Source organism: Pagrus pagrus (assembly GCF_965226575.1).
Source record: "Pagrus pagrus genome assembly, chromosome: 20".
Classification (NCBI taxonomy): domain Eukaryota; kingdom Metazoa; phylum Chordata; class Actinopteri; order Spariformes; family Sparidae; genus Pagrus; species Pagrus pagrus.
Window position 1 is genome coordinate 20,569,807 of NC_140207.1, and position 23,528 is coordinate 20,593,334.

The window sequence follows — 23,528 nt, forward strand, 5'->3', positions numbered from 1 at the left end:
TCCCCAACAGTGTCACCAGCAAAGCACCCCCACACCATCACACCTCCTCCTCCATGCTTCACGGTGGGAACCAGGCATGTAGAGTCCATCCGTTCACCTTTTCTGCGTCGCACAAAGACACGGTGGTTGGAACCAAAGATCTCAAATTTGGACTCATCAGACCAAAGCACAGATTTCCACTGGTCTAATGTCCATTCCTTGTGTTCTTTAGCCCAAACAAGTCTCTTCTGCTTGTTGCCTGTCCTTAGCAGTGGTTTCCTAGCAGCTATTCTACCATGAAGGCCTGATTCACACAGTCTCCTCTTAACAGTTGTTCTAGAGATGTGTCTGCTGCTAGAACTCTGTGTGGCATTGACCTGGTCTCTAATCTGAGCTGCTGTTAACCTGCGATTTCTGAGGCTGGTGACTCGGATGAACTTATCCTCCGCAGCAGAGGTGACTCTTGGTCTTCCTTTCCTGGGGCGGTCCTCATGTGAGCCAGTTTCTTTGTAGCGCTTGATGGTTTTTGTGACTGCACTTGGGGACACTTTCAAAGTTTTCCCAATTTTTCGGACTGACTGACCTTCATTTCTTAAAGTAATGATGGCCACTCGTTTTTCTTTACTTAGCTGCTTTTTTCTTGCCATAATACAAATTCTAACAGTCTATTCAGTAGGACTATCAGCTGTGTATCCACCTGACTTCTGCACAACACAACTGATGGTCCCAACCCCATTTATAAGGCAAGAAATCCCACTTATTAAACCTGACAGGGCACACCTGTGAAGTGAAAACCATTTCAGGTGACTACCTCTTGAAGCTCATCAAGAGAATGCAGAGTGTGTGCAAAGCAGTAATCAGAGCAAAAGGTGGCTACTATGAAGAAACTAGAATATAAGTCGTATTTTCAGTTGTTTTACACTTTTTTGTTAAGTACATATTTCCACGTGTTAATTCATAGTTTTGATGCCTTCAGTGTGAATCTACAATGTCAATAGTCATGAAAAGAAAGGAAACTCATTGAATGAGGTGTGTCCAAACTTTTGGTCTGTACTGTATATATATATATATCCAAACATACAAATATATATAATGCATAACCAAATATGTCCTGCAAAATATCATTTAATTTATCAACCATTATCTTGTGTATTACAGCTTATATATTTATTTATTTTGTCTTCTATAAACATGTACTGTACCCATAATTAATGATATAAGTTATAATGATTTAAGTACTGTATGTATTCACCAGCATCCACTTACCACTACCCACTTTGCTTTCTGTAAACAAAAATAAATACATTGGAAAATAACTTAAAAAATTACATTTAAAATAAATGAAGAACAAATACAAAAAACATCATAATCCCCTAATGAATTTTAAAGCCCTTCTGCCTCCCCTTTTTTACAGAAAAACCAGGCGAGTATCCTCAAACCAACAGAATGGATCTCCTTCAGAATGAACCCTTTAAAGGGTATTCTGAAGTACTTTCTCTCTCCCACCACCTGCACACACATTTTACATTGCTAACCAGGTGGCTGACATACTGACACATACAGGCCTGAAGAAGTGTTACCATGTCAGCTGGCGATTAGAGTAGCCAGACTGATTTTGTATCTCCCTTAACAGGCCATTGGTTGAGACTCTGTTTCCAAACCCAAGTCAGAAGGTTAGGACATCTCTTGGTGTGGTGGGTCATATCAGGAGAGGGATTGGTTTATTCATTCATTTAAATGCTTTTTTTTTTTTTTTTACATAAGTAATATATATGGGTACTTTTTCCACCACTGAACAAAATCATCAATAGGCAGTAACGGCCTGACTGCGCTCTGAAGTATGTGTAGTTTTCCATTTCACCACTGGATGGCTCGGTAGAATAATATCAGTAAGTAGAAATGTCACAAAGATATGCAGTTGCAATGTGACAAGAGTAGTTCTACAGACCTAACTTAATGTCATATGTACCAAATACAAGGAAAGTAGTTTGCAGAAGTGCATTTCAGCCATAGTGTTTACTTACAGTGCATGTGTGGATTCTTTTCTTCTCCGTCTTACTGTATATCATCCATAGAAATGAGTACGTTTTTAGACATCATACTTCAGACTATAAATAATTACCAAAGGATATTTGACAGTACAGATATTCATGCAAACACATTAAACAGCAGCTGAGATCTTTTTCACAGACAACATGTTGACACGGCACAGCAGGAAAACTCAAGTTAATAATGGCTGAATTCCATTTCAGTGTCAGGGTCCTGGCTCACTGTCACACTGCCTGATCATTACTGTGATTAGTAACACCTGTGCATTACCTACTGTGACAGGTCAATATACCTGCTGTAAAAAGATGTGACATTGACAGTTGCTTGTAATAAATGCGAGTATGCGAGTTGTTTGTAATAATGATGGAGTTTTGGATGTTGTGAACAGAAAAACAAGAAAGTGTCAACAAACCATAATTTCATTTGAGCGTCCCTGTTCCCTTGCAGTGACCAACACGTACCACAGGGAGGCTCTAGAAGACATGTTATAGTATAAACATTAACAGTACATCCTGAGTCACCACATCAATATTAAATTACACATTGATTTAATTATCAATCATACACTTAATGACAGGTTCAATCGCTTAAGGACACAAAAACAATCATAACATACTGTACACCATGTAACATTTTCAAGTTGGCCTCAACTTTGCATTTTCTGTTGGTTGCTTTATGATGTATACATACATCTTTCTTATTTCTTGAATCTTCCCAGTGATGTGACATGATTCCTGCTCAGTTTTTAGAGCTGCAGCGATGAGTGGATTAATCCGTTAGTTGATCTACTTGATCATTTAAGTCACTTTTCAAGCAAAAATGTCAAACAGTTGCTGGTTCCAGCGTCCTTAATGTAAGGATTTTCTGCTTTGCTTTGTCATTTATGATAGTAAATGACAAAGCAAAGCAGCAAGATGTCCCTTTGGGCTCTGAGAAATTGTGATGAGCACTTTTCATATTTTTTGACATTTTACAGACTTATAGAATATAATTGTCAGATTAATGGATAATAAAAATAATCATTAGCCCCAACTCTACAGGGGCTGAGCCTCTGCTATGTCCCATATGTCTTCTGACAGAGCATGTCAAACATTTGTCTGCCTGTTGGACATGTCATGCTTTTACACAGCCTTCATCTTCATTGCCTCCACTTCCTGTGACTGAGAAGAAACACATTCTCACTCACTATCAGATGTGATTCATGCACTGCAACAATGTCTCTACTCTTAATTATTGAGTATGATTCATACCAGTGAAATCACTGCTTCATCTTGTTCTGCCCCAAGGAAGTCTATACTCTCTTGGAAGGATATGAGCCCTCCCATGAGGTATGATATATTACAATTAATTCCTAATCGTTTACAAAAACAATAGATTTCAGGTTATACAGCTAGTGCCAGAGCCATGAACTATATGAGAAAGAGATTGGAATAACGGTTTCTTCCAGTTGAAACAGGGCAAAGTTTTCACCCGTCTCAAGGGGCAGGGAGGGAGAGGAGAGCTGCATTCCCTGGTAAACACTCTCCAGAGAATAAACAGGATTGAAGGATCTTCCGGTCGTGATAGTTTGTTTTCTCTCACATTTTTTCCACTATGGCCCCAGTGCTGAGACAAGAATAACTTTCCACTAAGTTTAAAACAAATAAATAACTGAATGAGTTGGCTGAGTTGATTATTTTCACTGAAACTGATCCAAAGAGACTATGTAATCTACTATCACATTTATTTCAGAAATAATAATAACTACTACTAGAATGAGCAAATAAGTGAATCATAAAATTGTGTTTTTACACAGACTGAGGTTTGGACTGATTTTTTTTTTTGGTAGTGTTTTTGTGGTTATTAATAGGAAATCAAACCAACACACATGTAACATTGAACAGACATGTTTCAGCATCTGCATACACATATGTGTGGGGCTGTGACGTCATCAGATTGGAGCTGCATTAAGTCAGCAGAATTAAACAAACAGAAAACAGGGAAAGAGAAGCAGCTGTCTTCAAAATAAAAGGAGCCGTGAAACGTTATCGATTTCTAAACCTTTTACAGTAGCTACACATAGAATAGGCTACATACATGAATACACAGCGTGTGTGTGTTGCATGAATCCTCACTAAATCCCAGATATCAAATTCTATGTACCTGAAGGAATAACTGTGCCGCTGTTTTCAGTATCAGGTTATAAAATGTTTTTGTGTGTGTGTGTGTGTGTGTGTGTGTGTGTTTTCTTTACTGTGATTGTACAGCCTAGCTGGCCATATACAGAGCATTTGTAACAAGTTTAATTATACAGCAGTAATATATGTAACAGGCTGTATTTAAATCTGCAGTAGATAGGCTGCATACATCTCACCTCATTATTAGAAAATACGTCTAATGTCATTGTGTAGACTCTGTGTAGGCTAAGTGGTTGAAATCATTAAAACTATGGTACGGTTTGTGTTTTATTTTGAAGGTTATAGCCGGAAGTGCTCTGTGTTTCTATTCCTCACACTGAACGGGTTCTCCTCAGTTGATTGAGACCGAGGAAAAAGAGGTCCACACAGGAGCAGCTGGGGGTGTCGTTTCTTTTACCAGCTTTAGAACTGTCCCTGCATTTGATGGTGATTAAAAACTGTATACATTTTCTCTGTGGAGGGAAGTTGAAGGGAATGAGAAGCAGGGGAAATTTACCGTGACTTTTTTTCGGAGGCTCCCGGTGCCAACAGGGCAGAGAGTTGCTGCCGTTGTCTGTCCGTCTGTGCGGCTAGCGGATCATCACTGGGAGCTGGGAGAGAGAAGCTAGCTTTCATCTGCATGTTGCCTCCGAAGTAACGCCAAGGTAAGGAAGCTAATACAGTTAGCCAAGCTATATTGTTTTAAACTAAAGCTTAAAAAAACCCGACATTCACTTTATTGTTGTTAAGATATTTTTGTAGACGTTTGTGTTATTTTTGCAGTACTAAATACGAAGTTTACACGGATGCTATGTTACCATAAAGCATCCCAAATTATTTTTATTTTATTTATGTGCTTTTCCAAAGAACTTTGTGGGGGGTGGGATGTAGTTGTGGTGTATTACTGTTTTAAAATGTGTTGGAAATGATGGTCAGTGGTGTGTGTGTGTGTGTGTTATTAAGGCATCTTATTCACTCTGTGTATTGCACTATACTTAATGAACTGCAGTACTCTGTGAACTACAATGGTCTGTACCCACCTCTCCATCTTCTCTGGGTCACATGCAACAGGCTGTCATTGCACCTCTCCTCGTCTGATGTGGATGGTCATATGAAAGGGCCTCAGCGAGTGATCTCACATGATGTTAAAATTACTCAGGGATCACTTCCCATGACACGCTGACAGCCCCGGAGGGAGAGGGCCGGCAGAAGTTTAAAAAGCGCTGAAAGCATGAGTCGGTGAGGTCCCGAACAGACAGAAAGCAGTAAATCCTGAAGCCTTCTGTAGCAAACAGGAAACAGAGATTTTAAGATGTTGAGTAAAGCTTTAAGATGACGACTGGATGCACAACCAGGACATCAGAGTGCATTTCTGAAAGAATATCCTGCTTGTTATTGCCCATGCAGCAGTGCATGATTGACCGGCTGCATAGCGTCCATTGATTGGATCAAGCAACGTTGCCCGATTTCATCTGAAGGAGAGCGGGAGGATGAAGGCCTTATAAATGCAGCTGACTCTGCTGACTCGATAGTGTAGTTTAATCAGGGAAATGGAGGGAGGAAGAGAGGGAGGCAAGGATGGAGGATGAGAGGGGGTGTGGGAAGGAGATATGGATATGGGGGTGGGGGAAGGACAGTAAGGACAGAGGCGGAGGATGGCTAATTGAGGAGGAGGGCAAATGTAGGACAGTGGGGGTAGTTGAAAAACGGTAGTGGAGCCGGTAGCCACCAGCTGAATGGATGTGACCTCAGCCTCCCTGGAACAGCTGCAGGGGCCGGGCTCCCACCTGATTTACGAGGCCACTTAGTGCCACACCCAGGCCTTTCTTCTGGACATGTGATGTTCCTTCCCTGTGTGTTTGTTTCTCTGTCAGTGAGTGACGTACACATTATGTGCATACTTGTCCCCTGTGATGAATATGCACCTTATGATTCTCTGTGTGTGTATGTAACTCCTGTGGGACAGAAGTGATGAATGTGTAAGATTGCCCTCCGCGACACATGCTTAGTGCCGGAGGGGGAGATCCCAGGCTCAGAGGCGTAAAACGGGACAAATAATCGCCTGTTACACCCATTTACCTCCAGCACACACTAACACACACACACTTTACACACTAAACCTGTGAGGACCCTCATGGACATAATGCATTCCCTACCCCCTCACCCTGACCTTAACCATCACTACTAAATGCATAACCCTTACCAGAACCCTAACCTAAACCTTATTCCAACTTAACTCTTAACATTCAACCAGCCCTTTGGAGTTGTGAGGATGGCCAAAATGTCCTCACTTTGTAAGTTAAAAACTTCTGGTCCTCATTATGTAACAAGTACAAACACACACACACACACACAAGTTTGAAAGCGGGTCTACAACTGATGATCCCTAAAGAGCAGTTATCTGTGATTTGTAGCGTAATAAATCACATGACTGGTCAACAAGCACAAACCTCTGCAGACTGCAGACTTCCTGCATTCTAAAGGTTTCTCAACCCATATGGTAATTTTGAGGTTTAGTTAGCTTGAAACAGCAAATTTAAGACTCAACTATTTTCCGGGCAAACACACTATTGAGCTTTGCTGCTTTTGTTCTGTTCCATTCTTCTGAAAGTCATTTTTGGCACAGATTTATCTATTTTTGCATCTAGATTGCGGGGTGGGCCGTACTCTTGGTTTTGGTTTGTAACCTCTGGAGTTGCTCTTAGCTAAAATATTTGCCCTTGGTCTTCTATATCCACACTTCCTCTCCACATTGGGCTCAACACTTCTAGGCCTTCTTTTTGGGGGAGGGGGGGGCCTCTTGCCTCTAAAAACAGCCTCCGAAACACCGGTAAGGAATGGCGTGGTTTAAACTGACCTCTGCTAGCTGAAAATGAGACTAAACACGTTGTGTTGGCAGTAAACAGTAGCAGGCGTTTGCTGGGTGAGAGTACAGTCGTACTGTGTTTGTTATTGTGTCAGTGTGAAGGTTTTACTACAAGGCAGGGCCTGTGAGTTGGAAAAGAAATGATTATGTGCCGTTCATTAACAGAACGGCCTCAGTTCAAGGATATAAAAGAGGTTGTGTTTAGAAATTTGTCTTTCTTCACTAACATGAAATCTGGCTTGCCTTTCACCAACACTTACAATTACATAGTTGTAATCAAGGAAATTGTGATTGTACTGGAATAGAAAACCGGGGTTGAGTATCATTGCTTTGTTGGTACCAAATAGACACTGATCATTTAATACAGTTTTCATGTATTTCGAGGCATTATTGCCTTTTATTAGATAGTAAACAGTAGAGGGGGCAGGATATAAATGAAAAGGGATGGGAGATGACATGCAACAAATGTCCCCAACTGAACTCAAATTTGGGATGCTGGAATAACATGGTAGGCGTCTGGATTTTCTCAATTTTCCACCTGATATTGTTATGTCAACCATTTACAGCATGGGCAGTCAATATAGTAAGCAGGTTTATATGACCAGTATACCTTTACCTTTAACATACAACTTATACCAAGTCTTTATCTCAGATTTAACAGACTGCAACTTGTGCTCCCATGTAATGGTTTATAATTGATTAATTGGTTTATATTTTGATTTCAGTACTTGTCTGAGTACATATGATCTTTTACTGAGCACTGGTCAGTTCCATTGTGATTCCGTCAGTGCCCTATATATATTTATTACACGGCTCTATTGAATGCTGCTCTCTGATTGGTCCATCGCTGCGTTCTATGGTCTGTTAGTTCTGTATAATGACCGTCATCAAGTATAACAGACTGTTGCTAGGGACGGCGCTCTGATCCAGCAAGACAGCTGGACTTTCAACGCATTACACCAACCACAGCATAAGAAGCACCGCTGTCCAGCTCCTCTCTCAGGCCGGCCGTGAAAGTCGTCAGATCATGTCTGTGACTGGACACAAGTGTGAGAGCAGCTAGGGACAGCGCTTCGTGTCGGGGTTCCATACAACCTGGCGGGGTTTACTTCTCCATAACAACCTCCGAACTATACAATATCCCTTACATATAGGGCACTGACGGAATCACAATGGAATCATATATATATGTGTGTGTGTGTGTGTGTGTGTGTGTATATATATATATATATATATATATATATTTATGTATGTATGCTTGAATGCAAAGAACTAATACAATGAAAACACTGTTCTCCATCATTGTGAATGAGGTATTTTTAGACGCTGACGTTTCAGGGGTTTTAAGTGAGTCACCAGCAGTCTGCCAATTCAGAGACAGAAACACATTATATTACTGGGGCTTTATAGATTGGCCCTTCTTTAAAGGCACTCATTGGAAATTCCTGCAGTTTCAGATGTGCATATCTAATATAGCTTGATAATAGGAGTTGGTTTTTCTGTCCGAACCAGCGCAACATTTGATTAAATTGAGGTGCCATAATTCCCACTGCAAATTTGTTGTGCATAAAACAATAAAGTTGACTATCTAAAAGATAGATATCTTACACACATCTTTAGCTTAATAGACAGAACTAGCAGTTCCCATCATAGTTACAAAGACCACTGCTTACCCATACAAGATAAGTATTTCCAGTTAGTTTCTTCTAGTCTTCTAGTCACCTGCTGCTTTCAAATATAAATGAACTCATATGCAGCACTGTTTGATGAGCTCTAGAGAGAGAAGTATCATACATAGAGGTAGATAAATAAGGCAGATCACTAGCAGCATGTCAGACAAATGATACCACAATCAAACAAAATGCAGGAACAACTAAATATCTAATTCACTGCTTTATATTCAACACCAGCTGTGCAATTAAGGGTCATCAAGCTTGAAAATTGTATAGCAGGAAGGTTCTCTAACCCGCAAGCCTTTAACTCAGATTATTTTGTTCTGATTAAGCATTACAGCAGGTTTCAAACACAGTTTGTGAATATGATGATCCGTCAGTGGCCCCAAAGACTGACTTGAGAATTGAACATGACAGATCTTCCTCTAGTGTTCCCAAAAGGAGAGGCATGTAACTGTGGAGAGCTTACTGTTTTAGCTCTGCAGTTCCCAGTCTCCCGTGGTAGAGGAAATTGAGGCCCTCTAGTTCAAGTGTCAAGTCTGGGGCCTAATGAAAGACATCTGAATGTCATTAATGTGCCAGTTTTCAAGCATTAGGGCCTCAGTTGAAAGATGGTGGAGGTGTCCACAGCTGGCTTACTGCTGGCTTAAAATTGGATTAAGACCCAACTTTGACATATCTGTCTGTGTAGAGAAAAACAGAACAGCCCAGGGCTTCATGCAGTAGTTTACACATAGTCGTTGTGACGTGTTAGCTTCTGTTGGACAGCTTGTATACTGCAGTTCTCTCTCTGTGCTGCTGTTCTCACATGAAACTATTTGGCTCGCTGTTTGTACCCGACTGTTCCAACAGCGCCACCATGAAGCTCATATTTATGGTTTTGATTGAAATCTCTCAACAACTGTTGGATAGATTGTCATGAAATTTGGTACATACATTAATTTCCCCCTCAGGATGAATTAGGACTAGGCGATTAAACGATTTCGAACTGAGCTTGTAATGTTACATTCAGTTGTTTTATTTCATCGATGGATATTTGTACTGTGTTAACCTCAAGGTTTTCTATCTATGTGTGTCTATCTTTCTCTCTACCTGTTGAGCCCATTTTTCATTTGGTTCTGGAAATTTTCAAGTTACAGCTTGTAATGGCTTGGTTTGTTGCATACTAGATGATGTCCTAGACTGTTGAGATCATTTACTCTGGAGAAAAGGTCTTTATCCTTGTCTCCAACTTGCGATACTGTTGAATAATCACCTAGCTGCTGAAAATATTTGTCTGAGACTGCAGACTGCTGTCAGATATCTAAATTGAAAAACAAAAAAAGGTATCTAAATTATTCCTCTCACTAATTTTTGTAGATCATCCCGGAGAATAATATCTGTACAAGCCGTTTACTATTTTGCAGTGCAGTCCCTTGGATGCGCAGAAAGCATTTCCTGAAGCAGTTTCCAGGCTTGCTGATCTTTTCCCAAAGATTACATCGATGACCTGGTTTAGGTTTGAGGAATCAGACATGGCTAATTCACATAGACAATATGCTGCCGTTTGGCAGCTCACAGCATTTTCAAGTCCCTCTAAAAAGGCAGTCTGGTCCTCTCTTACTCTCCCTTTTTTCTCTTTGTCTTTCTTTCTCTTCCTGCCTCAATTGAATGCAAAATATGTCATCTTTATGGCCTCAAGAGGCGGGTTTTCATGCACCATGATACAGGCTTCCTGTTTGATCGAATTGAGCTTCCTGTGTTTCAGCAAAGGAAGGGCCGACTCAGCAAACACAGGGAGTTTGGGGAGGCTTACTGTATATCAGATCCCAGCTCCATGGACTGAGCCCTGGGCTCACACTGTCACAGCCAGGCAACCCCACAAGATCCCTAAAACACGCTGCCCTTCTCTAGATCTGCTTACAGAGGCTCAACGTAAACGGTTAAACAGATGGCTCCCTAAAAACGTCAAATTTTACAGATGCTTGAGCAAAGCTTGTCTACTGTCAAGTTCCTGTCCTTTACTTCAAAATTACAACAGTATACCAGCAGTGGAGCTATTTAATTATGTGAAACAAATGTTCCTTTCCAAGAACGACACATTGCACTGACATTTAACCATCTATATTAATACAATGTTAGTTGTAGTTGCTTTTCCATATCTCTGTGGGGTTGAGGCAGATTTGTTGTCGTCTCAATTTAGTCCACCTTTTAGAGTGATTGCAGAGGCTGGGGGGGAGGATGAGTCAGAAATAACTTGTTAGCAATGCACAGCTATTTTCAACACAGGGATGGAGCCATGAATAGTGATATGGACGTGGCCCTCCTCCAAAGGTTGTGGTTTTTTTCCTCAATTGTTTCGATTCAACCGCTGTCGGAGGACATTTTGTCATGAGATGTGAAGCCTATTCAATATAAATGCATTTTAGCTGCTAAAAAGAAATCAGTCCTGCTTTAGTGGTATTGATTTTCTGGCTTGAAAAGTGAGAAAGTCCTTCCAGGGCAGTATCCCCCCAGAAGTGTTATCTTTAGCCTCCTTCATACACAAGGGGAATGTTGGCAGGCTTCAAGCCAACATATGTGGCTAACGGTTTTGTGTGAAAAGCAGAGCAGAATTTTCAAGCTGTAGGCTGTAGCTCTACTACCTCTATTATTCTCTTCAACTGTTGAATAACTGTGAGTCTCTCGCAAATCTCTTTTAGAAACTGCTCTAAAATACCCGAGTAACACTCCTGACTAAAAACCAAAGTCTAAGTCTTTGATCAGTTAAAAATTCAGCCGTGTTTTTGATAAAATGACGTGTGTTAAGTATTATATTGAGTTACTTTTGAAAGGAGGTCACATAAGTGATAAAACAAAATTATTGCTGAATTCAGCCCACTCCATGGAATTGCTGCTGCAGCCTTAAAGGAATTTTTCGTTTTTCACATAAAGGTGGCTATTGTGGCTCTATGGCTTGTGCTAAAAGTGCACTCACCACCTTCTTTGTAGCGTTTCAGGGAAATGAGGAGCCCTGGTTGACTCAACAGTTGCCAGAATGCCAAAGCCAACCATTTTAGGACATTGGCAACCGATTCTTGTCTCAAGACCACTTTTTTAAGTTTTTATTCGGTTTAAACTCTGTCTTTTCCCGGTCTCAGACACAGAGGACTCTGGATTTTATTTCAAGACCATGACTGCAGGGATATCACTGTATTATATAATTGATTGATACCTTCCGTACTTAATGATGATTTCTATGAGACAAGAGCTACCTGAAAACTAGTGCTAGCAAAGTAAAATTCCCACACATAAAATTCACCTCTACAACTAAACTTTATTGTCTAAAATTCTATCAGGAAACTGAATTTGGTCAAATCCACTGGACATTTTAGAATTATAAATCACCCCAAGCATCTTTTTCTGCATCATGTTCTGTAAAATCAAAAAGTTTCAGATCACACCAATATGTCTGGTGGGTGTAATACACCAATAAAGCGGTGGGGTTCTAAAATACGTTGTATGCCAATAAAAGAGTTAAATGAAGATTCATTTGTTGTTTCATTTGTCATTTGTCACTTGACTGCAACATTGCGTACAACTGTTATAGAGATGATGGCATAGCAAATAAAGTTGTTGACTGAGGTGAAAAGTTTGACCATCAAAAATGACATGTGCCAATGAATCCAACTGACAAAGAAACATCTAACAAAAAGGACATTTGTGAAGTCTTTGGAGGTGAAGTATCACAGTACCTTTGATCTGGATAGAAAATTCTACTGCAAAGCTTGAACAACATACAAGTCCACTAGTTCAAGGTGACATATTCTGTAGAACCGTGGGGCTGGACAAGCTACAAATAATTTTGATTGGTTACTGTTATAAAGCTTTTGAACATTCTTTCAAATTATTAAGCTGATGTATAACCACATAGTATCGCAATTGCTTCTTTTTACCTGACAGAACTTCTACTATTGAGGATTAGTTTGAAAACAGGAATACTCATAATAATGCTCTTAATGTGAAAACTATAATGCCATTTTTCGAGTCGTTTGAGCCTTCATACCTATCTTCTGTAGTCTTTTTCTCTTTTTTCTGTGGAAAGATCCCATTGGATCATCTAACCATATCAATATCCCAGTACCTGGTAAGACCAAAAGATTAAAGACTGTAACATCTGCCTCATTAGTATTATTTATCACACAGAGGCTCTTCTGGCAAAAAGAAGACAGTGAGTGGGAACACTTTAAGGATCAGACCTTCTGTCATGGTCTCAGAGTGCTGCCTGATTCATTGCTTTTGTCTGCAGGAGAGGGTCCTCCGGATGGTGGTGGGAGGTGGTGGTGGGGGTGGGGGTGGAGAGAGACAGAGACACAGACGGACACTGTTTGGTATTCTCCTTCAGTTCTGTCCATTGGCGTGTACGTCTCACAGCCCAGACATTTTCTCCACTCTGCACTGTTTGAAGGGTATGTGGAGTCAAGGGGGGGCCACTGGGTTGGCTTGGCTCATAGTGGAGGGAGTGAACTGAGCGATTGTGTGGGTGGTATGATGGAAATGGGGAGAGGGAGAGAGAAAGGAAACAAGGAAAAGAAAGAGGGAGGATGGTAGTATAGGAAGCCAGAGATATGATACTGGCAACAGTGGAGTGACGGGATGCATCTTGGAATGTTTTAATTACTGTAACTAAACTAGTCTATAAAAATACTTGAGCCATGCAGACCTGTTATTTTTACTTAGTTGCCTTTAGCAAATGAACTCATAAATATTCTATTGACCTTAAAAAGGCTTGAACAACCAGACAAATACTGTACACATGGAGGAGGGAGGCTTACAAGAGACTAAAGTGCAAACCCTGCAGAGGCGAGAAAAGTCTGTAACTTCCTTTCCTTTGGACTTGAGGCAACCTCTTTCCCCTCTGAGTGGTGCACCTCCCTTTCCTGTTTTTCCTTCTTTTCCATTCCTTCCTTTCATGACCAGAGAAGAACAGCCATTCTAAGTGAGAGCAGCCCAGGCCTTCTCCTACAAAGAGCGCTGTGACTCTGAGCTGCCATCAGTTCTTTACTGCTGCAGTATACTCCAGTGTGTCTGGCTGTTTCTCTCGCTGACTCTGCTGGTCATTATTCATGGCAGTGCTTGCTAAAGTAAGTACTTCTAAGCACTTGCAAACGCAGCTCAATTTCAAGTAAAGTAAATCCACTCATTCACAGCTAAGGTTTGTGTAGCTCAATTAAGCTAAGCTGTATACACCCCAGGTTTTCACACAGGGGTTCAGGAACCGTAAGGAATTTCCTGAAGTGGACACCTGGGGAGCCGAAGCACAATAAAGTTTCTTATTAGGGCCGCAACTAAAGATTTTTTTTTTTTTTAGCGATTATTATTTTCACAATAAATCAATATATTTTTCAGCCTATAAAATGTCTAAAAAATTTAAAAAGTACTCATGACAATTTCCCAGAGCCCCAAGGGACATCTTTAAATTGCTGCTGTCCAAACAGCAGTCCCACAACCACAAAGATTCTACATTTAGCAGCACAGCAGCAAATTCATATATATATGTAAGAAGCTGGAGCTAGCAAAATTTTGACAGCTTTACTTGAAAAATGACTGAAACGAATAGACTGTACAGGGTAGACCATTAACTTAGTTATTTAATTAATTAGTCAATTATAGGGCTGCAGTTAATAGCCCCTTTCACACTGCCTTTTCAAGGCGGGAATAGCTATGGAGAAACAGTTTTGTTCTGCCTCGGATCCACAATTGGAGGTAGTAACAGAGCCGCAACAGAGGCAAGATGACATCTGTTTTTAAGGGTAAGCTGGGAGCGTGGGACAGGGGTGAGACAACTAAACAGATCTGTCACTCATTAATTAAAAGAGAAATGTCCCACACTTCAACCCACAAAGTTACAAGACCAAACAACAGTAATGTGGTAGCAGGTAGTGTCCTCGGCAACTAATATGAGGAAAAAAACTTAATTTATACGTGGAAAAGTTGCTGTCATCCTGTCTGTGCTACCGACTCTTCATCACACTTCTGCATAAAAAACAGCACCTGTCCCCAGCAGTGAGAACCAGGTGGCTCCTGCAGTTGACTGGTGATAATTATCTGATGCAATTTTGAGCAGAAAACTTGAACTCACAATATCTTCGTCACCCTCTACTATTGTGTTGTCGTAATTACAGTCTGGCAACTTTTTAACGTTAGGTCCAATGTGAATAAACAAAGGCAGTGTAATGACAAGCCTTCATCGTCTGAAAAGGGCTAATGATTATTTTCCTTTTTTGATTAACTGAATAATAAAATTGACTGCAAAGTTGTCTGTATTTCTCATTTTAGACCAACAATCCAAAAAGGATATATCGGTCAGGCTCTAGAATATCTGGAAAAGTCTGAGAAAGGGATTGTGGGAAAGGGTGTTACAAATACAGCATCACTTCATCATGGGTCTCACAGCTAACATTTCCCCATAGTGCAGTAACAGTGCAGTGCAGGTTACTATCCTGGTCAGCCCCTCAGGAATGCCTGAGAAGCTTGGCCCATTTTAGTCACGCACCACAGTGTCTGCCATGCATCACCTTCTCCTGCCAACTGATAGCGCTTTGGAAAGCCCATAAAACACTGGGATGCCGTTAGTCACAACTCAGGTGTTTGTGACAAGTGGACAGGTGTTGAGGAGTAAAGTGTTCCTGTATACATGCTTGTGTCAGAGTAGGAGAGGCAGGAAGAACATTAGAGCCACATAAACTACTTTAGTGTAAGAGAATAAGCAGTGCTACTCTGTCTTGCTGTTGTCAGGAAACTGTCTGGAATTTTTCTTTATTTTTAGCTATCCCCATGGACAAATACATGAGAGCAATGTGGTTGCTGTGCAAACATTTTAATAGTCCTCATCCTCTCCTTCCAGACATTAACAGTTTTGATTCATATCTCTGTCGCTGCCAGAGTATTCAGCTGTTTATGAAAGTCTACTTTTCAAACCTCATCAACCAAACTGAATGTATTATTTATAGTGATGTAACAATGAAACAAACAAGAGACAGTTTTCTCGGCATTATCTTGCTGTGTTAAAAGGGCATGTGAATACATTTCTGAAGTTTCTCTCAAAACCACAAATTTCAACCACATTATGGTGCTATGGGAAATGTGAGGGAATCACCAAGGTCAGTAGGATTCATCCTCTGGGGACTATGACCATCCGGCAAAATTTCACAACAATCAATCCACTAACTGAGATATTTCTAAGTGGTAGACTGTGTCTTGATCATGAAGGTTCATTTTTGACCTTTGAAATGGTTCTTTTTAAAAAACATTTTTTGTGAAGCTATACAATACTTGGCTCATAGATAAACGTTGTTGTTCAGTGTTTCTGAACTTTATACATACTTATAAAATGTTGTTATAGTGCCCCACCAAACCAGACCCAACCAAAACCACTGTGAGATGCTGACAAGTTGTATTTCTGACTTCTGAACATTGAGCTTCGGAGCACCACTTGAAGGCAGCATAACATCCTGCTCTTAGCCCTTTCTTGGACTGCTCCCTGTCTTCTGCTATATTTTACTGTAGTTTTTACTAAACATTCCTCTACACAGCTGCTAAGCGTCATAGGATTGAAGTAAACATGGTTATTTTTCTAACTTGACACCTCGCTGGCGTTTTATAGAAATAGTTTTCATTTGAATGATTCCTTGGAGCTGACGTAGAGACCACAGCAAAAGTGAAAAGAAAATATCTGTGTATGGTTTTGTTATAAGAGGAATGTGAGCTTGAATTTTTGTCTTTGTACAAGCTTGGTTTTCACTGAAATCAGTTGTTTGATGTACATGCACACCATGCATCATAAACTCTCAACTCAGAACAACGTCTTTTATTTTCGGTCATCACTTAAATATTTTGTGTTACAGTTATTCTCTTGAAAGACTGTTAGCTTCAGGGATGATGTAATAATGGCAGCGCCAGGTTAAATGTGGGTTAGGGTTATGGCACATACTGTACACATACATGCCATCTACAGAAGTGGAGAGTTAAGCCAGCTGATCTAATCTGGGGGGCTGTAGACAGGCTGTCTGCCCTTCTGTGTCTATATAAGCGGACGAACACACACACACACAAACAAGCACTCAGGAATGCATCACTCAACACTGCGCACACTGAACGTCAGAGCTTCGTTTTCCACAGTGTAAGGGAATGCAGTCTTTTAATGTACCCTCTATGAATAGCGGGCAGCACTCACTGGTCTATAAAGCTAAAAGAAAGTTTTGTCACTTTATCACTGTCTATCTCGCTCTAATTTTAATCTCATGCTTCAGTATCCACTGTGGTAGACATTAGCTACTGTGGAGATTCCCATAGAAATGACTCCCATGAGTTTGTGATTTATGGTCAAGCCAGATACTTGCAGTACATTCCACATGTTAATTCGATTCGGCACATGCTGATCCCTTTGCTGGCTACTGCACCTTAATACAACTTCGGGCCAGTGGTTCTCTGTCTCTCTGCAGGAGCCTTTCCAGCTGTTTCTCATTAGAACTGCCAATAAGAGGTGGTGAGAATCCTGAAAGTGTCAATGCTAGCTAAATCTTTTGAGACAGCAGCAGTGATGTGTTATTATTATTAATGAAAGTGAGGGGTCACTGAAAATCCTAACTTACAGTAAAGCAGTGTTTCCCCTATATGCACCTAGCAGTGGCGCACCTCTGCTGTTGAAACATGACCCCCGCTGCTGAACTTTTGTTTATTTATTTTTTTTAACTGGATGAGAATAGAAGAGGAGGAGGAGGGAGAAAGAGCAAAACAGGAGAGGAATAGTTGATAGGGCTGTGTTTTATTTCGGTGGGCCAATATTATTTTTAAGGGTACTTCCAGTCAGGATTTTTGAGGCCAATTACTGATCACTGTCAGCAGTATCACCAATGAAATCAAAAGGACATTTCTTTACTTAAATGTCATCTATAGTTTGTTATTAGTGGCATAGTAAAATCACCATTAAAATGTAGAGGAAATTATATTTAAATTAATTTCTCATCAATTTACAGTAATAGGTTTAAAACAAAATAAAAGGTTATCTGTAGACTGTATACAAAATAAAGAGTGAGTTAATAGGACACAGAATTTTTCTCAAACGTTGAGTCTCAGTCTTTGTACTGAGATCGTTGTGCCCTGCAGCCACTACTCCACCACCTGGTCACTGCTTGTACCTGGTTACTTTAGATTGATAAAATGTACACAGATACAAAGCGTCTGTGTCTCCAAACTCAAAGTAGGCCTACTTTTAACTCCAAACTGTAAACAGCTAAAGTGGGTGTCACACAGTAACGTTACATCCAAAACACAGTCATTTGATAGTAATATGTGGGGAACTACAGCTTGATGGAGTGCTCATTAGCAGAGTTACAGCACTACTTTTGGTGTCCAACTCAGGAATTCATGTAGTTGTGCCCTCCAAAGTTGATATTACATTTTCACTCCTGCAGGTTTGAATTTTCAGATGAGTTAAAAAAGACTGGCTTATCACACATCATACATACTTTACTGCACAGTTTGCAAACGTACAAAAAGTTTGGCTATAGGGATGGCAATATCGCTTGGTTGGTCTTTGGAAGAATGGAATACCTCTGCAACTACTGGATGGAGTTGGATGACATTTTGCGCAGACATTCACCATGGTCCCCAGGTGTGGTATCCTCATGACTTTTGTGATCTCCTAACTTTTTTACCTAGCATTACCTTAAAATATTGCATTATGAGCTTGAATTGACAATATGAGCTTGAATGGATTGACATTACAGGCGTTGCAAAATTCTGGCAATATTCAAGCCACATTGAATGATTTCACTAGACTGAATGTTAAGTGATAGATTATGCCTGATTCAACAGATAAACAGTAAAGCAACATAAAACACGGCAAAACGTACAGCTTCCATGTTTGAAGTCGGGTCGCTCTTTTCTTGAGCTTGTATAGTTACTGGCCCTCATTGTTTGATGAGTTCAGAGTGATATTCACTCATCTCTAACGTTAGCACTGTACCAACCTCGTCTTGTTCAAAACTATCCTGGTCTGTGCAGCTTGTTGACATGCTGGGGACACATATTTTGTAAGAAAACCATGAAAAAGTGTATTTTGCATATTATGGGACCTTTAATGAGATGCTGGCAAATTATCTAATTATGTAATGGAAGAGTCTCTTGCTAAATGCTGTTCATGGTTAAAGTTTAATTAAATGGGCATACTTCTACACCTAGTATTGCCTTTTATGATTATTTCTGCTAAAATAAGTTCAATATTAAAAGGTACCACATTTAAAGTGATATTGTACAAAAATGTAAAACTTCCCTGAGTTTAACTTTCCTTAGAAATGTTCCAGGATTTTCAATGACATTTCCTTCAGCCTCAGATGTAATTTTTGTTAATTGCTAATTCAAACATGTTGCTAATGTGTGCTAATTAACATGCAAAACCAAAATGGTGAACTTGGCAAACATTATACCTGCAAAACATCAGCATGGTAGCATTGCCATTGTTAGCAATATCACAAGCTTTTGCTCACAGCACCATGATCCTTAAGTTTATTCCAACAGACCACTAGCATGACACTCACAAATCAACCATTAAGTGAACAGAAAGGCTCTTCAGTCCTTTAGCATTTGTAAGTCATGCGCTTTGCAATTAAGGACAAAATACATCAATATGGCTGACCTAAGAGCCTGCACATGGACAAGAGATCAATATGTATGACAAGAGAGGGTTTGACTCAAGGGAACTGATGTTGTTTACAGTAAAAAGGCTTGTGGGGGAAAAGGAGACTGCAGTCCAAGCCAGAAGCTAATCTGTGATCATGTGTGTATGTCTGTATGTGAATATGTGTATACATGATTGTGTGTGAACGCAGTCTGAATTAGCTGCCTGTTACCCTTTGACCGACTAAGAATAGCCAAGCCCCTGTCACTGGATAATTTATTATCTATAATTACAACGAAACAGATTAAATCTTCAGTCATCTTTCACTCCTGGACCCTTTTGTCCAGGAAATTATGAGTTCAAGCATTCAGGCTATCAAGCACAACAGCTATTACTGTTAACAAAGAGATGGTCACAAATGGCTTATTGCCTCTCAGAACAACAGTAGCTCTTTGACAGGAACACATCACATATGAATGATGTTTTCTTATATGTGTTTTCAGATGGACCTGAAGCTGCTCCTGATATCTACATTGTTAGGAGTCGTTTGTTACAGTAATGCTCAGAAAGGTAAGATTTTTTCAGTCGCATCTCACTTTTTAAACAAGATTGGCTTTTTTCATTATTTTGTCACATGATATAATTTTGTTGATGTCAGCGTGCATAGTAAACATACACTTCATAATGATGACTACCTCCGCAGAGAGAGAGGCCAACTGCTCTATCTTACTGATGTCATCGACCATCCACCTTAGCATCAGGGAGCATAGAGGATAATGGAAAAGACTGGAAAGAATATTCTGTCTCTGTCTCCAATTACCATCGAGCCATGCAGTGTTCCAGATGAACTGATGTGTAAACACGGGGGGCTTAACTGGCTGCTTACTTTGCAGGGACTGAGCTGCACCCCTGCTTTCTCTGACTCTGCCTCCTCTTCTCCTCTCTCTTTGTTTCCTATCCAGAGGGGAATGAGTGCATCAATGCCAACGCCAAATACTGCGGGGAGTGCATCCAGGCTGGAGCCAAATGTGGCTGGTGTAAAGACCCAGTATGTGAATCCAAGCTGTCAGCTATAATCACTGCTGAGAAATGCAGTTTGATGCTATTATTACGCCATTAGTCATATAGTGATAGTACATATAGTTTTAGATCGTTCCCAGTTTAGGACTGCAGCTGAAAGTAATCAGTTCATTGTTTAGTCTATGAAATATAATACTGAAAAGCAGCCAACACAGTTTCACAGCCCGAGGTGTCTTTAAATTCCAAAACCAAGATATATTTTATTTACAACAACATAGCAGAAAAGCAGGAAATCCTCATCAGAAACTGAAAGGATTAGTTGATTCATTGATGAATTGCAACCAACATAAAACACATCTGCAACTATTCCTGATAATCTACTAATCGTTCAGGTCCATTTTCAAACATTAGATTATCTAGCTTTTCAAATGTGGTTTGTTTTTTGGCCTTTTATTTGAATTCTTTTTGTATAATATTTGGGTTTTTAGCAGTTGGTTGGACAAAACAAGTTATTTAAGATACAATACCCTGGGCTCTGAGAAGTTACAAGAGGCATTTGAAATGTAATATATATATATATATATATTTGTCCAGTTATATACATCCAGCCTGGCCTGTCTGTATTTAAAGTTCCAGTGTGAAGGATGAAGGAGATATATGGGCAGAAATGGGTTATAACATTCATAATTACATTTTCACTAATTTATAATCAACTGAAACTGAAACTGAAAGAATTGTAATGTTTTCGTTACCTTAGAATGAGCCTTTTATAGCTCTAGAGGGAGCAAGTCCTCTTCCACAGAATCCGCCTTGTTTCTATAATAGCCCAGAATGGATGAACCATACACTGGTGGGAGGTATTTCAATGGCTGTAATCTGGACCCTCACTTCTAGATACCACCAAACCCCGCACACTGCACCTTTAAAGGGGTATTGCTGCAATTTGTATCATACTTTCATTAAGTTGCGGTCCTTCAAGAGACATATTTATAAAATAATGGTCTAAAATCAAAACAGCAGAAGACAAGCTGTCCTGACTTTTTGTTCCCAGCATAGTTAAAAGTTACACTTAAATAATGCAACATTAATAGTGTCTTTTATTAGATCCTCTATGCATGTTAATCACCCAGGTCTTGCCCACAATGCCCACAGTTTGTATCACAGACTTTCCGTTTTAAATTTGTACTCTTCAAACCTAAGCCAAGATAAGTCTGAGCAAGCACCCTGTGATGAGAGCTCCCCCAGAGCCACAAATACAAAATACAATGCAACAGCTTTCTCAGAGTGGTTCACCTTATGACATAAACTGATTTTCACTTCTAAAATTGATGGACTGTCCCTTTAATTTTCCTTGTGCTGCCTCTCTTAGAGCTTCCTGAAGCAGGGTGAGACTGTGTCAACCCGCTGTGACGAGCTGCAGTCTCTGATAAAAAGGGGCTGCAGCGATGGAATGATTGAAAACCCACGCGGAGAACAGAAAACCCTTCAAAACAAACTAGTGACAAATCGCAGAAAAGGAGCCGATAAACTGAAGCCGGAGGACATCACTCAGATCCAGCCCCAGAAACTCAGCCTCACCCTCCGATCTGGTCAGAATACATTTTGATTAAGCTTTTTCTGAAGCTCTTTTCACCTTCTTTTGAATTAGATTGGATATTTACTACTGTGACACTTCTGTTACGCTTCATGTAGGTGAGCCCCAGTCTTTCAATTTGACGTTCAAACGAGCTGAGGATTATCCCATCGACCTGTACTACTTGATGGACCTGTCCTACTCCATGAAGGACGATCTGGAGAACGTCAAGAACCTGGGAACCAGTCTGATGCTGGAGATGTCAAAGATCACCTCTGACTTCAGGATAGGTAAGGATTTTCATTATGGAGTGTGGTCACATTTAACAGTTGCAAGATGATGCATAAAGGAGCTGAAAACTAAAACATGGCAAACAATGCGCTTTCAAAGCTTTTGGGGGATCTTTCCCAGTCACCAGCTCATTTGAAGTAGCTCAGAGGATTTCAAACTGCGCCGAGGCAAAGATGCATTGTGAGATGAAAAGGACTGGCACATTGTAGTGTTCTAAAGACAACAGGAAGTTAGTTTTGCAATTTATTCCCCTCACCAACACTGTCAGTGGTCACAGCAGAAGCATTGCCTGTCAAATCTGAACACATGATACACACATTTTTATAGTATCCAACACACATTTTTATAGTATCCAAAAATGAGCTCCTTATAACTCCAGAAGTTGCCTGAGACTCATCAAGTTTTGAAGTTTTCCTCAGTATAAGAGTAATTCAGTGATAGTTGTGTTTACGCCCATGGGTACATTGCAAACAGGAACTGCTAATAACTAATTCGACATACTTTGAAAGGTCCCAATTTGCCAACATTATCGCACAGTCACAACTGAATTCATGGCAACATTACACTTTCTGTTTGTGTTTACATCCCCCAAAGCCCTCAAATTATGGGAACCGTTGTTCCAAAACTTAAAGAATGATTATCCCCAGTTTATATGTTTTTGACATCACTAAGGCTCAAAGTATCCTATCAGCATGGGCCATTGACATTTATGTTAAAAATGTCTGTATGTATGCATATAACATCAGACTTTGGACACCCTGAAGTAGACAGACTGACTTGTATTTTCAGGTGTCCTGTTGTGGGTGTTAAATGCCACCCAAGTTTGAATGACCTTTTTGTGACCTGCACAAACAAACCAAGAAGTAAACAGTACAGAAATCAGTGACCTCCTTTGAATTCATTTGGTGTCAGCTTACCCTTCAACTAGAGCACCCTGTCTTAAGCCAACATCTTGTTAAGCCTTTACCCAGATCACCTTTAGCTTAAGTTGTGTAAGATGAAGTTCTGAATCCGACTGTCTTTCAAAGGCTTTGGTTCCTTTGTGGAAAAGACAGTCATGCCATACATCAGCACCACCCCAGCCAAGCTGCTGAACCCGTGCACAGGCGACCAGAACTGCACCAGCCCATTTAGCTACAAGAACGTCCTGAGGCTGACCAGTGACGGCAAGAAGTTCAACACCTTGGTGGGTCAGCAGCACATCTCTGGAAACCTGGACTCTCCTGAGGGGGGCTTTGATGCCATTATGCAAGTGGCTGTGTGTGGGGTAAGCAAACAAACA

General features: G+C 40.3%; 1 protein-coding gene across 3 annotated transcripts in view; it reads left to right on the plus strand.

The window, feature by feature from the left end:
* Positions 1-4,540: 4,540 nt before the first annotated feature.
* itgb1a (integrin, beta 1a) overlaps positions 4,541-23,528 on the plus strand; it is a 28,555-nt gene continuing 9,567 nt past the window's right edge. For 2 of the 3 annotated variants that reach the window (XM_084340257.1, XM_084340259.1), the window contains exons 1-6: positions 4,541-4,849; positions 19,866-19,932; positions 20,325-20,410; positions 21,752-21,971; positions 22,075-22,245; positions 23,275-23,513. In XM_084340257.1, the coding sequence (XP_084196383.1) occupies positions 19,866-19,932; positions 20,325-20,410; positions 21,752-21,971; positions 22,075-22,245; positions 23,275-23,513 (783 nt within the window). In that variant the 5' untranslated portion in view covers positions 4,541-4,849. The remainder of the gene's footprint in view (positions 4,850-19,865; positions 19,933-20,324; positions 20,411-21,751; positions 21,972-22,074; positions 22,246-23,274; positions 23,514-23,528) is intronic. The other variant, XM_084340258.1, reaches the window with a different exon arrangement.